This window comes from Mixophyes fleayi, chromosome 5, assembly GCF_038048845.1.
Source record: "Mixophyes fleayi isolate aMixFle1 chromosome 5, aMixFle1.hap1, whole genome shotgun sequence".
In the NCBI taxonomy this organism is placed as follows: domain Eukaryota; kingdom Metazoa; phylum Chordata; class Amphibia; order Anura; family Limnodynastidae; genus Mixophyes; species Mixophyes fleayi.
In genome coordinates this window covers 22,862,362-22,879,375 of record NC_134406.1, presented here as the reverse complement: position 1 = coordinate 22,879,375, position 17,014 = coordinate 22,862,362, and the positions used below count along the sequence as shown (strand labels likewise).

Sequence of the window (17,014 nt, the reverse complement as noted above, 5' to 3'; positions counted from 1 at the left end):
CACTGTATTCACATAGGGCAGAATTATTTTCAAACTGCTAAAATGTTTGCTGAATCCGTCTTTTCAATGCATAGAATATCAGTGACTTTATATTTTAGCTGCAAGCAAAGACGAGGGGAAATACATCTGTCATGTACACTTAACACAGAAATATTTATGGTGGCAGATTCACTTGAAGTAACAAATCCCCCTTGCACTAAACTACCTAATTTAACACCAAGATGTCTGCAAACAGAATGGTCATAACTCTTAAACATAAGAGAGGCAACATTCGGACACATACACATTTTAAATTTGAAAAGCTAAATTGGCCAGAAGTGCAGCACAGCCCCCTGGGGGGGAGTGGGGGGGTCCATGTTTAAGCAGAGAGAGCTGCATGATTGCTTAATGCAAGCACTAGGGGCCTAATTCATTAAGGCTCTTAACTTGAGAAACTTCTTATTTCAGTCTCCTGGACAAAACCATGTTACAATGCAAGGGGTGCAAATTAGTATTCTGTTTTGCACATAAGTTAAATACTGACTGTTTTTTCATGTAGCGAACAAATACAAAATAGCTTATTTGTACACTGAAATTTAAAGTTGATATTTGTGTGCTACATGAAAAAACAGTCAGTATTTAACTTATGTGCAAAACAGAATACTAATTTGCACCCCTTGCATTGTAACATGGTTTTGTCCAGGAGACTGAAATAAGAAGTTTCTTAAGTTAAGATCCTTAATGAATTAGGCCCTAGGTCCTTTCTGCTGGCTGACATATGAGTGCATAGGGGGTCCGTTGTCTCTGTTCCTGCAGCGAATTGTCCCACCTCTTGCATCTTTTGCTAGTTACAAATTGAATGAGTAAATCTGTATTTGTACGTTTCAGCCAAATCTTACCCGTTGCTGTACACTTGTTTGTGTGATTTTTTTTTTTTTTTTAAATTATCGCTTCAGAATAATTTTAGGAAAAGCAGTAAATATATTTAGATTTTGTTTTCCCCGCAGCTACTTGTGAAAAATGGAAGCAGCCTCTTTGCTGAAAATGACAATAAGGACACGCCGTGCGACTGCGCTGAGAAACAGCGCCATAAAGAGCTGGCGCTCAAGCTGGAGTCTCAGATGGTGTTCTCACGGGACCCGGAGGCAGATGACATTGAGGCGGAGTATGCTGCATTAGACAAGAGAGAGGTAAGCTGTGCTTATAAATGTACCTACCCCCTGTCCTGCCACAGAGAGAGGGGCTATGTGTGCTGTTGAATCTCACCATTGGGGGAGATTGTATACAACCGCTCTTCATCGCACTCCTACGTCATTGGCGGTCCTTCTCCGGGGACCTGGTTTCCTAGTGGAAGCTTCTTTTAAACCTTTAGGCAAGACTCGGGTAGAAATGGCAGCAGGCTTCTAATTGGGTGGCCACGACACTCGTCAAATCAGGAATAAGTGGTAATTTTTCCCCCTTAAATCCTCCTTCTGCTCTCATATTTTGTTACATAAACAGCGGTCACCGGTCAAAGTAGCACTGACACTGCTACATTAAGCAAGCAATGACTGCCTAAACACGTGAACTGCCCCCCTCCCCAATTGTTGCAAAACCCCCTTTACTAGCTCTTGGCACTTGTCTTGAGAGCGAAGAGAAATGAGGTGCATCCGACAAGCCGTTACATGGCTCATTTAGACCATGAGTGTGATAGATGCGGTGTCCTGTTTCCGCCATAGTGATCTGCACACGTAGAACTCCGAACGTCCCCATCCATCCCGACTGTCGTCCGATGGCGCCACCACCAGGTGCTGATAAGGAGCAATGGTTTTTTGTTTCATTTCAGCGTGCGGACAATAAACAAGTGCAGGTTCATATGATTAATATAAGGAGAAGAAGTTCTATTATACATTTTAGTACAGTGCTGTGAAACATACATGACCGAATGTGGTCATGGGGAAGTGTCTCTGTATACAAGAATACTTGTCTCCTTGTTACATTGCAATTACCATCTGTCCATGGTGGTCTTCTGGTGCAGTCATAAATAATATATATATATATATATATATATAGATAGATAGAGATATATGAGAGAACAAAACAAGCCCACAGATTATTATTTGAATAGTGCTGGAAGATTATTATATTGCTAGCAGGCTAGCATTCCCTTCCGACAGATAATACATGCTCTGATAGGCAGCACGGTGGCTCAGTGTTTAGTACTTCTGCCTCACAGCACTGGGGTCATGAGTTATATTCCCGACCATGGCCTTATCTGTGTGGAGTTTGTATGTTCTCCCCGTGTTTGCGTGGATTTCTTTCGGGTGCTCCGTTTTCTCCCACTCTCCAAAAACATACTCGTCGGTAAATTGACCTTAGTTTTTCTCTCTGTGTCTGTCTGTGTGTATGTTAGGGAATTTAGACTGTAAGCTCCAAAGATAAACAGTCAGCTCAGCGACCCTCCCCCTTCCCCCAGGCTTATTTGTAGCCCCACAATTCTAGACCACCTCAATAAAACCTACTGTATGCAAATATATGTTTAATTAGCATTTGACCCTGGGACATATATTGTAAGATATAGGAGTCCTGGAAAGCACTGAATTAGACAATCAAGTTGAGCTGGAAACTACCTTGTTTGTAAGAGGTAGAGTATAAAACAAGGATTGTTTCACGATTATTCTTTCTTGTCTCCGCTCCACAAATGAAATGAGAAAATGCAGCTTACGGTCACAGGTCTAAGTAATCATTTCTTGTAAGGAGGTTTGTGGGTGGCATGGACAGCACCTGATAGGACTTCAGTAAGGCAGTGGACAAGGATGTAGAAAATATACCGTATAAAAATGGCACAAACTGCAAAATAATCAATTTATACCACAAAGAGCCAAAGGCAAAATACAGGATTAATTAAGATTTTGCTGATAACAGCATAACCGCAGCAGTGACTGAATCACTATTTAAAGGTATGAAAGTATTGCATGAAAACTCAATCCACTGCTGCATAAATAAAGCAGCGTTTAGCAGGTAGTCAGTTCCTGCATTGTACACGGAGCCCACGTCACCATCCAGTCTTAGCGGCTGTTTCTAATATACATCCAGAAAAGCACACACAATAGATTCCGTTCCGACTAAGCTAATAAAATATCTAAGTGACAAACCAGAAAATAAATCCTGACCTTTAATAAATGTCACAGACTCACGTGATGGATGAGATACTATATACTGGACTGTATAAATTAAATGAATGGGATTTAATTACATTAAACAGCTGGAAAGGTCCCAAAAACATGCCTATCCCATCAATTTCTTGACTTTGTGTGGTAAATATCTTAGCAATTAACTTCTAAAGGGCATTTTACTCGCAATGGATGTCGCCATTTTGTACGCTGAGTCTGAGACAACATGGAGGCATCCTGGACTTCATCGCTGGTGATGGTAGTCATATATCACCCACAAAATGGCTGCCTTCGCTGTGTGTCAGCAGTGGGTACACTTCCGTGGCTATAACTTCTGTAAGGAATTTTGGGATGGTCAGATCAGTCTATGGGGCAGATTTAATTAACCGTGGGATTCATAGAGCGGTGAGCATAAATCAGCAGAGAAATTACTGTAGTAACAGTAATTGAATCTGCCCCTATGTGTGAAAGCATTAAGTCTCTGAGAAAGACGGAAATTGTCTGAAATTGGTAAATTACTCACACGTTGCCATTAGATGACACTACTGGTAGTGTTACTGTTTATACTGTGCATCTGTCGCCTATACACAAGTAAGGCAGCCAATTACTAACCTGTCCCATAGGCAAACCGAGGGGAGGGGGCTTTCCTAGTGCCAGGAACCCCCCTCCAAGGTTGGGCACTGTATAATTGAGGTGGCTGGACCCTCCTCCCACTTCACACAGCTCTGCTTGAAAAGGGAGAGCTGCGTGCACCTAACAGTAGTCCACGCAGCATTGTCCATGTATATTATAGGGATAGGAAGAGTTGGAGACCAGCCAAGCACTGTCTAATATTATAGCCACGCCCCCATGCATGCTGGTCACGCCCACTGGCGGCGTGTTGTGGAAACCCCCCTCTACAAATCCTGCGTTTGCCCCTGTTGTTCCATATTAATAAGAATAAAGTTACCTACATACAACTGCACATTGAGCAGATATCTGAACAGCGACTATTTTACCATAAAGTATGTTACATTTGCTTTGTATTACAGTTGTACATTTTGACTTATTTTACATGTCTGCCCTCTTCTGGGTAGGTATAAATATTCATAGAGTGGGAAGAGCCCATGTACTGGCAGAGCATGCTCACCGTGCACCTGAGACGCATCTTGTGACCTCATCAAACATGTAGGAAGTCTGTCAGATCACATGACGTTCATTTCACATGATCTTTAGACTACTCTCTCCCCCCCAGACTCCCGGCAGAGTAGGCCCCCCTCCTGTATCACTTCTTTCTCAAGTGGGTGGGGTTTGCCTTGATGACTCGATTTCCCTGCAAATTGCGTCATGACGTCTCTGCTAGTCGCATTGTTCCACAGCTGGGGAGGGGGCCTTGAGGTCCTGGAGGGATGGTACAAAAAGTAAGCAAGTATGTCTTCAATCCCACCTCATCTGCAATTTTCAATAATACCTAAGGTAGTGCTAGACAGAGAGGAGGCACGTTTTATAGCTGCTTTTTCTCAAGAATGTTTTGTTTTAATAATTACATTGCAATAAGGTTTTACTCTGACTGTACTATTAATGTTTGTTTGTTTTTTTTTTAAAGTCCTTGACTGTTTAAACCTTTTAACCATACACTTCACACTACTTAATGTTTTTTTTTGTTCCTTATCTGCAGCCGTACGAAGGACTGCGTCCTCAGGATCTGCGGCGTCTAAAGGACATGCTGATTGTGGAGACGGCTGACATGCTCCAGGCTCCGCTCTTCACCGCAGAGGCTTTGCTCAGAGCGCACGGTAATTATACCGACCTATTGTGGTGTAATGTCTGAGGATTTAATTAAAAGTCTGAGATTTCTAGCGAAGTTGTGGTTCTATATAAAGACTCTTGCACGCGATGTACTGATGAGTGGAACTTGACTATGTGCTGGCGGCCCCATGACTTTAGAGGGGTATGCAGTGTTTTGCACACTAGACATCACTCGTTCCTAATGGTTTTTTAATAATTTTATATTTTTTATACATTATGGCTTACGGCTAAAGTAACTTTTTAAAAAACTTTTATTTCATTTTTCCTCTTAAGTAATACAGCATCATCCCTATTGAATTTCAGTAATTTTGGCTAAATAACTGGCTTCATCCTTGTGAGCTTCCTGCTGTGCTCCTCTATATGACAAGGCAGAGCGATCTTATTGCATTGCCCTGTAATAAGCATACTGTGCCAAATTTTAGACCCTCTGCTCTGGGAGATCCTGGAAGGGAGGTCAGGTGACAAGTGCAGGCCTCCGCCCCCTGCTATATAATAATTATTCATGATTCTGCACAGCAGAAGGTAGGGCCTAAAGAATCTATGGTCCCATACAAATTAAAGATAATAATAATGGTAATGTGACAAAAAGCCGCCCCGGGGATACAGTTGTATTGAATGCAGAGAGCCCAGCACATGTGTCTTGTACCCCGGATCATAACTCTGCATTCACTAGTGGTTGCTCATTGGATGGTGTGCTGCTGTAATTGGCTAGATATTCCTGTTGTTCTCTCTTCTACTTTTCTGGAGTTTGTGTTAGATTTATTATTGCGCCCTTCCAGGAAACAGCAGAGTGATCGCATTCATGCTGCCGTGACTGACGCTTCATACTTCAGTGCCCTTGGTGGTACATTCTCCAACATCTCCCTCTGCTGGTAGTGGCCATACCCCCAAGTGCACCTATAAATCGGAGCAGCCCTTGTTGCTTATGAATTGTGGGCAGTCTTCTCCGCCACGCGCTACCTTTCTGCATAGAGAATAACTATGGGGCTGCATCATACTTCATTATTACCATTATTACCGGTGTCATTGTGCCCTCATCTCCTGTAACAAAGGGCTCTCACACCTTATTATTCTTTCAATTTTATTGCTTTACTGTACTACTTATTATTGTGTTGGTGCTATGTGAATAAAGAGTACGGATACTAAAAAAGATTGAGACTGTTCAGCATTTCACAGATCAGGAACTATCAAGACTGAGACGATCAGCTGGAGTCTGTATCAATGTCTCCGATAAACAGCGTTGAAGCAATCCGTACATTCCTGACTCCCAAGCCTCTAGGACGTACCGGCAGGGATGAGTCATCCAGACGTTGCCTTAGTAATGTTGCTGTAACCCAGTAACACAATTGGCTGCCTGTCACCCGTCTTCTTCCTGATTGTGCAAGTCATTAGCAAAGGAATGTCTTTCTGTTTCTGAAGCCTTGTTCATTTAGGGATAATGACATGAAATAAAACGCTACTTGTGAATAATCACTTCCTGCTGCAAGAGATGTGTTTTTTTATTTTTCAACAGAGAAATCAAAAGATCTCTGTTTGAGTACTCCAATAGTGATTGCATGTAAATTCAATTTATTTAGCAGAATTAAAAAGCTAACCAAAGCCACTGTTTGGAATTTATAACAAAGGTAGCGTATTACTTGGCTTAATCATGTACATAAAATAAGTGGAGTACTTGGATACTTAACTAAATATGTCCTTCGCATCATTAACTCTTTTGTAGCAGGTTGCCATGTTGGGTGGGAGGTGCTTCTCTGACTGAGCAGACACAGATTGATTGACAGCTAGCCACACTTGCACACCTAAAGATATAGGATGCATACCTCCCAACTGTCTGCAAAGGAAGGGTGTAGGATATTAATGCTTTACTTCTTAACAGAGGTGCACTGGAATATCAGTTCAACTCTGAGCAATGTTTTTCGGCATCATTCCGCATATCGGAATATGTCAATTTTGACGTTTAGTGGATCTGTGACCAGGGTGAATCGTCCAGTAAGTGAATGGTTAAGGGAAATTCTCTTGTTTTAAGAGGATATTGTATGTAGAATATGTCTACTTTTTGAAAGACTTTTTTTGATTTGAAGATTGAAGTAATAGCTAGAACCGAACAAGCAAAAAATAGGAGCCGTGCAGAAATTACTAGGGATTGAACCCACAAGTCCATTGTATTAATAATGTGACATGCTTTAATAAAACAAGGGCAACAGGTCAACTTACATAGTATATTCAATCAAATTTTAACGCATTAAAATTGAAAATGTTAATTCACTGGCGATTCACCCTACTTGTCCGGTTATAGACCGGACATTCTCGATTTGAGGGTTTTCTTCCACAGTCCCGGCCACAGATATCTTTGTCTCGTCGCTCAGAAAGGTGGGAGGTGTGGCCCGTTCCGATGCTGCTCCGCACAGCAGTGGTAAACGGGTGCCACTGGGGAGTACGGAAACCAGTGAGTGTTTGGAGGAGTAGGGACACCTAGGGCTTCAGAAACCACAACCCCTTCCACCATCAAAATGGAAGATCCAGCTGACCCCTAATGTTAAGATGCTTTGGATGTCCTCCTCCCAAGTAAGCGATATGGTTTTATGACAAGTGTACGTGACATCGGGGGGTTTTCTATCTTATATCCTTCTCTTACTTACGTAAAGAGACTTGCAAGTAAGTTGTTAGTCTTGTGAAGTGTCAGGGGGGCAGTTTAGGAAGTAGGTGATCCATGTGTATCTAGACAATATCACTGTAACCTCCTTATGCCTGGCTCACGTCGGTGAACAAATATTCACGTCAGCCAGACTGGGGGAGTAACTTCCTCGTTGTATCACATTCACAGCGGAACAGTGACGCCTGTATAAGTCACAAATTCCTTGTAGACTTCTATTAAATACACACGTGTCATTGTGCATGTAGGCTGCATAGTAAAGAAACTGCTGACATGTAGCAGGCATGGAAACCAATTGCAGAGAACTTATGCAGCATGTATAATTGATGTGTTGACTTTATATAGGCCGTGTGGCTTAAAATAGAGACTGCTGTTTCAAACAGTGGTAATGATACAGAACACAGTGACATGTAGATCATAATAAAAAAAATGAACTTTTTTTGTTTCAGTTATCATGTTTGCCATTATATTCTGTTTCTATAGAGAGATGAATATTGGGCAGAACGGTGGCTTAGTGATTAGCACTTCTGCCTTACAGCACTGGGGTCATGAGTTTGATTCCCAACCATGGCCTTTTTCTGTGTGGAGTTTGTTCTCCCCGTGTTTCCGTGGGTTTCCTCCAGGTGCTCCGGTTTCCTCCCACACTCCAAAAACATACTGGTAGGTAATTGGCTGCTAACAAACTGACCCCAGTCTGTGCGTCTGTCTGTCTGTCTGTGTATGTATGTTAAGGAATTTAGACTGTAAGCTCCAATGGGGCAGGGACTGATGTGAGTGAGTTCTCTGTCCAGCGCTGCGAATTAGTGGCGCTATATAAATAAATAAATGATGATGATTGTGTAGAACAATAAAGTGAATTTGTTAGTGTAATGCGGCCTTAAGGAGTGTGTTATATGTGCACGAGCGTATTCTCGGACGGTCAGTAGAGAGACCCCATGACGGTGTGTGGACTTATAGGAATTTATCTATCCATACCAGCTATTTGAATATAGATATTTGAAGAAGTTGACCTTGAGATCCCTTATGAGAATGTATCAATGAACATTGGCTGGCTATGTACCTGTAAATATAACCATTGAGCACCATCATGAAGTGGTCACACAGCTCCAATAGTTGTGTTATCTGTGGCTGCCAAGCCAATCGCACACTGACCTGCTATATATTCTATTCAAGTGCACTGCGCCTCTCTCTGACCTGGGAATCACTAGAAGATGACAAAAGAGGGGGAGCTGCTCTGCCAGGGGGCCACCTGTTGCCCAAAATAACTAGTGTAGAGTCTGCTTAAAACAAAGTTCTGCAATTGGCTGATCCCAGGTGTACCAACTCTCTGGGAATGAATAGTAGTGATCAGTAATAACCTTATATATAAATCATAAGTCTACATCCATTGTGGGTGACTGTATATACCTACAAAGGCAGGGCAATGGCCGTTGACTAATTTCATGCATTGAATGCTGTTTTCTCAGTGACGTACCTAACCTGGCGTACCTAACCTGGCGTACCTAACCTGGCGTACCTAACCTGACGTACCTAACCTGACGTACCTAACCTGACGTTACATGCTTGGTAACTTTTCTATTCTATGCTCCATGATTGCTAATCTCTCCTCTCTGACTTTATGTTGAAGGAGCCCAATATACTTATTTGTACAGTTTGTTATAAAGTTTACTTTATTTCATTTGTTCTTTTTTACAAGGAGCTCGTTACTTGCGAACAGTGGATCCTGGAACAAGCTTTAAGTCCTGTTGGGATCACCTTATACGTATAAGCTGACCTACCTGTGCTGTTGGGATTAATGTTACTCCATAGCAGACCTGGTCATCTTGTGGCTCTCCACAGTTAGCCCCAGTCCCAGAACTAAAATGTGGAGTATTTTATTCCAAAAAGAAAACAAATTATGCAGATTTCTGTCTATGCAAAACAACTGAGGTTCTTTTTTAAGCATAAATTCTTCATTATACAAAGCGCTGCTGTTATATTCCCTTTAACTACCGGTCTCATTTAGTGATTGCTGCTCTGCGATCTTGGCTGGTAAAGGTTATTCTGGGTACAGTTGATATTTTGCCCCACAGGAATCTGTCTATTCAGTGTTTGTGATAATTTATTACCTGTTTGCAAATATAATTCAGTTCCAAATAAAATTTAATTAGTCCCCCAAAATAGAATCAATTATCTAGGCATTAATACCTTGTGCATAAGAAGCAGCTAATTTTCACTTTTTGTAGGGTTGATTAAAGATCAAAAACTTTCCTTCTGTATAATGCAAGAAATGTGTGTAAAATAATCGTGTGGTGGAAGATCATTAACCTCAGTCTAATTTAATGCTCATTTTGGATTTTTAATTAACCTAATGCTTTCTATAGCCAGCATGAAGCTCACTTTGTCCCTTATAAAATTAAACTTAATTTGGTTCTGTAGCCGGCCCGCTAAACCCCCGATTGGCTCTGAAGCCAGCCCGCTGAACCCCCGATTGGCTCTGAAGCCAGCCCGCTGAACCCCCGATTGGCTCTGAAGCCAGCCCGCTGAACCCCCGATTGGCTCTGAAGCTGGCCCGCTGAACCCCGGATTGGCTCTGAAGCCGGCCCGCTGAACCCCGGATTGGCTCTGAAGCCGGCCCGCTGAACCCCGGATTGGCTCTGAAGCCGGCCCGCTGAACCCCGGATTGGCTCTGAAGCCGGCCCGCTGAACCCCGGATTGGCTCTGAAGCCGGCCCGCTGAACCCGGGATTGGCTCTGAAGCCGGCCCGCTGAACCCCGGATTGGCTCTGAAGCCGGCCCGCTGAACCCGGGATTGGCTCTGAAGCCGGCCCGCTGAACCACCGATTGGCTCTGAAGCCGGCCCGCTGAACCCCCGATTGGCTCTGTAGCCGGCCCGCTGAACCCCCGATTGGCTCTGTAGCCGGCCCATTACCAGCATGCTGTATATTGCAATGTTTTGGACATCATACGTTATAAAGTTGCTGCATGAAATTAAAGTTATTTGGTGGGATATGATGTAAAGCTTAATGTTGTTTTATTATACCTGGAATAGAAAATTTTCAATTAAAGTGCATTAATCTTCCCAATGTTGTATAATGGTCTGTTGAATGTGGATCTTTCTGGTCTGCATTTATTCTTTTATTTATTTTATTTATTATTCCTTTATTGGCTATTAATGAACATAACAGAAACCTCAACAAAAGAAAAAATAACATACAAGTACATGCTGCACAAAGCAGTAAAAGAACACACAACAAGGACAGTCTGTACAAATAGTACACAGAGGGATCCTCTCAAACAAAATGCAAAGTTCCTTGTAATCAAATAACGTAGGAAGATGGTGAAGCTGGAGCCCACAATCACAGACCTCCTAGAATTACAAAGCTGCCACTTCAAACTCCATAAATGGATAACCCATTATCTAAAGCATGGAAATAACTCTTAACAATTAAGCTCAATAGCAAACATACCAGAGAAAAACGGAAGGGGGTAGATAGCAAAATGGGGTACAGGCAGGGTGGGAAGGAGGGGGAGGGACAGAAGAGACATAGGTTCCAGACTGTAAAGAGGAAAGAAAAAGGGGTATATTTACTAAACTGTAGGTTTGAAAAAGTGGAGATTTTGCCTATTGCAACCAATCAGACATTTTGTAGGATGCGCTAAATAAATGAAAGCTAGAATCTGATTGGAGAACATACAAACTCCACACAGATAAGGCTAGAACTCCACACAGATAAGGCTAGCGTAATATTCCCAAAATCCCAAATGTATCTGCAGTGGACAGAATAAGTTCATCTGTTGTTCTATAAAATTTCAACTTTGTAAATCATTCTCGCAAAGTTGGAGGGAAGGGGGATCTCCGGTGAACCGGGATCACAGATTTAGCTGCCGAGCTGAGATATTTTAAAAGGGATTTTTTTATTTTTTTTTAATGCTTTTAAATTTTATGTTTGTTATGTGGGAATGCTCTGGTCTGTGTGGAAAGAAATCTGCAGCAGTGAGACAACCTCCCACTCCCAAATAAAAATTAGAATATTGTGTATTGTTCAAGTGACATAAAACTAATTCTAGAACTTCGCCAGCATGAAGTGTTCAAATCTGCAGATAGATCTTTATATCACCTGTGGGTTCCTGGCTGGTCTCTAACTGGACCCGATCACATTCAGAGTTCTGCACGGCCCCAGAATGATGGAAGATAACAAGAAACACTGCAGAAAAGTAATATAATATATGCTGAGCAGAGATTGTGAAGCATAAACATTTATTTCTAATAGATTAATGTTCTCCGTAAGTTTGATGATTGTAAATGCTCAGTAAAGAGTTTACTTGTCCTTTTAAGATTTAAACAATACATTTTATCAGCTGCCACGAATGAGTCCCGACGCTCCCATACTCTGTGTACAGGGTCTTATTACTAATAAGTGTTTACTGAAACACACTCTCATGATTGCTTCTCAGCGGCACTTTTCAGCTGGAATCGAAGGACATTATATTAATTGCTGTTATTAGGAGTTCTATTTAGACTGTCATTTGAGAATTCTGTAATGATTAGTAGTCACTGTTGATAAACGTTATTAATAAGTATTTATAATGGCTGCTGGCAGCCTTTCGCCCCCCCCCCCCCCCCCCATCATCTGTCTTCAGAGACTTCAGATTGCTAGCAGATGGTAGAACGCGTCAAGTGTTGTACAAATGGAGCCTTCTTCGCACTGGGTTATTTGGTAGTTATATCTTATCACATCAGATCATGCAGTTTACGTACCGAGGGGCTGGTTTCAGAGACAAGGGCCAATCCTTTGAGTACAGGATGTACATGCACCAGTAATGTTTCTGCTAGGTTTTTTTTTTTTAAAAGTAAAACAAGTCAAAGTAGAAAATGACTTTCAAACACAAAATTGTCACAACCTTTCAACAAGTGATACTTTGATAGATCATCAATATTGAGTAGATAGATGTGTTTTGAAAATGGTAAATGGACATGAGATTTAATCAAATTTTGCCCATTCGATAGTCGTCTATTTGATTTGACGGTTTGAAATTTGTGGTTCGCTTTAAAATGTAATTTTTGGAAAAAGTTATTTAAATTATGATTTTAAATAAATAGTATTTTAGCATTTTTAATTCATCAAGCTTGAGCATGGTTGAACATGTTTGACTTGCTCGGATTTTGTTATTTAAAAATATATTTATATATGCATTTTGCAATAGAATTTATTATCGTTATTATTAATCTAATAGTTTTTAGTAGTCGTGAGGAAGAGGATGTCCGTCTTGATGCCATTCATGTTTGCACTATATTGAGTAATAAACACAGTGACGTTGCGTATGAAGAAATATGTGTAGATGACAGACGCGTTTTTACGAATGTGAGGACAAAGCTGTTTCCGTGACGACGAGACCCTCTGACCTGCTATTAAAAATAATGTAATGAAATGACTGGAAACACTGAACAGCTGCTGAGATGATTCAGTTACTCCCGTCTTAGATATACTGGAAGATGGATTTTCTCATTGCTGTGAGAAGACCGTATAGACTGAAGATTTCTCCTGCAGTACAACAGTGTACAGTGCCACAGCACAGTATATAATCCAAATAGCAGTTAATAATTTTCCATTGGTTGTGAGAGCGATGTGTGTTTAATCATATCGGTCATTACATGGCACCGATCTAGGGAAGGATCATCATTTTCTTAGTTACAGGAGAACTTTCAGTAAGTTTACCTGAGCTGCCCTTACCCCTCGGCGAAGCCACTGATGCATTGGATTCAGCGTGCAGTCCCCAGGGCTCCACAGCCTATGGTGGTGTTATCGCATGGACCCATAGGAAGCCACGAGCACGGAGCTTGCGGCTACTGGTGGTCACTCCAACTTTCAGTGGTCATTTTAGAATGGTAACCAAGCATCAGTGCTCCAATAAGGGGAAGAAGCAGCTCAGTTAAACTCTAACTCATACTTGTCTACTTTTTATACCTCCCTCTTGAAGAACTGGGGGGGGGGGGGGGGGGGTGACTGGCCAGGGTGACGCAATTCACATAGAATCGCATCTTCGTGGCCAAGACTGCCCACTTCATCAGAAGATCAAACAAGATCCAAGAAGGTGGTCTACTCCTCCTGGAGTCCGGGAAAACTCCCCAAAATTCAGCAGTCTCGCAGATATTCTGGGAGAGTAGGCAAGTTTGCTTTAGCAAAAATAAAAGCAAATATTCACTGCGCTGATATAAAGTTTTTATAGTTCCTTGGGCTTAGTCAGTAATATTGCAAACCTCCACTGCTCCGATTCCTTCTGGCCCTTCCTTGCTGGCCAGAAGGGCAAGACTGGGGGAGTGGTTGCAGTATAGTGCGGTATCTTTTTTTTTTTCTGTTTTGTTTGTTTAATTCAAATTGATATATCAGGATTAAAAAAATGTACATTAAAAACACTTTATCTCCCTCATAAGTCACCACAGAATGGAGTTCAGTAGCCTGGACACAGTTCAATACCGATCATTTAGTCCTTGTCTAGACAATATTATCTTGATCGCTTTCTTTCCAAGCCACTCTGTGTACAACCAGCCCAGCAGCAGCGCGCCAATTCTGACGTACCCTACGCGTTTCACCACTTTTTGTGACCTCCGTTCCCCTGATGAAGTCACAGGAACACCGAAGTTCTATTATTTCTAGTTTTTTTTAGTGTTGGCTCCTTTGTTATCTTATGTCAGCAGTAGAGTGGGTCAGGATGGTGTATGGTCTATGTGCCACTTGTAGAGAGACAACCACTGATATAATATAAGGCTGGGTAACATGGTAATTGTCTGTAACTCCAGAATGCTTTTCATGTTGGGCGGATATCCCCGTAATCTTGTTGTGCCCCTCCGCTACCCCCACTTTATGTATTTATGCATTAACCCTGTGTTGACTACATAAAATACGCATATGGGAGGCATCATTCTGGGATTTATAGTCGGCGGTTATATTAACCCGAGATGTCTTTCATATTTAATAAACCCTTATGATTTACACCAGTAAAGTGCTTGTTGAATTATTGATCATGCTCTTTGTTTTCCTAGTCAATAACAAAGGAGAATGGTTCGTGATTTGTGCCTTTGTCAAAAGCGAAAATCCCAATGTGTTTTAGTATTGAATTTTAGTGTGTTCAACTTATATGGTCATTTCATTTTCATCAGTGGCCATGGATCTCTCCGGTGCCTCTGCAGACTCCCCCGAGTGTGCTGTAGATTAATAGCAGTATTGAGGACGGTTCTGCCATCACGCTCTCCACTAGCAGCCTGCAAGGAGTAGAGGATGAAATCACTGCCAATGTCAGAGCTTTAGGGCTACAATAACATGGCGCATATAATGTGTGCGCTCTATCAGATATCTGATTTCATTCATGTGATTGCCCTAAACTACTTAATAATATGTTGTCGGCTTGGGGGCTGGTATTTGTATCATGTTATCAAATAAACACAGATTTTGCCTATAATATCCCATAATTAAATCAACATGTTAAAGTCAGGACAGGAATATATCATGAAGACTGTGGACTTGTCCTCTCTTCTCTATGTCGGACTGTAGTTTGAGTGCAACTTGAAATAGGGATCAACTGTTTATATGTTGAAAGCCAATAGAAGAGAAAACTTCAGGTATATTTATGAATTAATTGTACAGGAAAAGGGTGAAGTTTCCTCTAGTAACCAATCAGACCTAAGCTTTCATTTTCTAAACTACTAGGAAAGAAACAGAATCTGGTTGCTATGGATACCACCACCTCATTTATATTTTCTTGTGCACCAATAACAAGTAATTTGAATAAATGTTTCTCAACATGTGAACATCCAACAGGACGATCGAGGGAGAAAAAATGGCTGGAAAGAAAAGTAATATAATTTAATGGCACTAGAGAAAATACTTTGGTTCTTTGTCCGAAAGAGCTTACAGTCTTTGTGACCATTACATTTGGTTTAGTAACGTCGCCGAGATAAGCTATTCTTATTTTAGTTTATGTAATAAGTGGGATTGTGTATTTTTGGAGGGTCTGAGCTCAGAATGTATTTGTGATGAATCAGTAAAAATAAAATTTGTGTCCTTTTTTTTTTTTTTATAGATTGGGACAGGGAAAAGTTACTTGAAGATTGGATGTGCAGTCCAGAGAATTGTTGCCAACGATCAGGTGTCCAAATGCCAACCCCACCCCCAAGTGGGTACAACGCCTGGGACACGCTGCCTTCTCCACGTACCCCACGCACGACGCGTTCCTCCGTCACCTCTCCAGATGAAATCAGTCTGTCTCCTGGGGACATCGACACGACTCTGGTGCGTTTTTCATTCATTGATTTATGTTTGGAATGAGGTAGGAAGGGTAATAGAAGTGGAAGCCCCTATGCGTCTGTCGGCCCACCTGCCCGTAGACTGTGAGTTGTCTGCCGATGGGAGTACTAGCATTTTACCAACTTTGTGTGCTCGCAACCACCCTATAAATCATTCATATATGAGAAACAAAATTTCACTTATGTGCCTATAGTTTTAGTGGAAAGTTTAAACCATTGTTCACTTATTTCTGGACAGTTGTTAATAATGTTTATCTTGGGCTATTTATCATCATCATCATTTATTTATATAGCGCCACTAATTCCGCAGCGCTGTACAGAGAACCCATTCACATCAGTCCCTGCCCCACTGGAGCTTACAGTCTAAATTCCCTAATATAGACACACACTCACAGACAGACAGACAGAGAGAGAGGGAGAGTCTAGTGTCAATTTTTGATAGCAGCCAATTAACCTACCTGTATGTTTTTGGAGTGTGGAAGGAAACCAGAGCACCCAGAGGAAACCCACGCAAACACAGGAAGAACATACAAACTCCACACAGATAAGGCCATGGTTGGGAATCGAACTCTTGACCCCAGTGCTGTGAGGCAGAAGTGCTAACCACTAGGCCACTGAGAACGTCCGTTTTCGGTAGATAGCTGCATTTTTAACTGACGTTAATGTATTAATAGGACATCGATCTCTGCTTTGCATTTTTTATCAAAATTCATTGCAGTCCCCATAAATGTCTATGGGGACTGCTATGTAACAAGTAATGAAAAGGCATTGACACATACGGTAATGTACACCAGCTCAGGCGTATATAGCTCAGACTGGGGTACATTACCGTATGTGTAAATTTTCAGCTCTGCTCTATGGGGAGAGCATTACGGTAGAGGGATCTGCGGATCTTGCTGCTCTCCTCTCCGGTCACTATCGTAAAGGTGATCACCTTACGATTGTGACCATAGAAAAGATAGGAGAGGGGTCTTCAACAGGAACAGCAGTCACGAAAAACTGCTGTTCCTGCAAAGTTTTTATGTTTTTTTATTAAATACACAGGATTTTTCAATCATTATTATTATTATTATTATTATTATTATTATCATCATTTATTTGTTAGGCGCCACAAGATTTCCGCAGCGCCGTACACAGTACAAACAGTAGACTATACAGG

At 41.6% G+C, this 17,014-nt stretch overlaps 1 protein-coding gene across 3 annotated transcripts in view; it reads left to right on the top strand.

Moving 5' to 3' along the window:
- ANKIB1 (ankyrin repeat and IBR domain containing 1) overlaps positions 1–17,014 on the top strand; it is a 110,618-nt gene that overhangs the window by 52,461 nt on the left and 41,143 nt on the right. For all 3 annotated transcript variants that reach the window (XM_075211823.1, XM_075211821.1, XM_075211822.1), the window contains exons 4-6: positions 987–1,169; positions 4,789–4,906; positions 15,633–15,841. In XM_075211823.1, the coding sequence (XP_075067924.1) occupies positions 987–1,169; positions 4,789–4,906; positions 15,633–15,841 (510 nt within the window). The remainder of the gene's footprint in view (positions 1–986; positions 1,170–4,788; positions 4,907–15,632; positions 15,842–17,014) is intronic.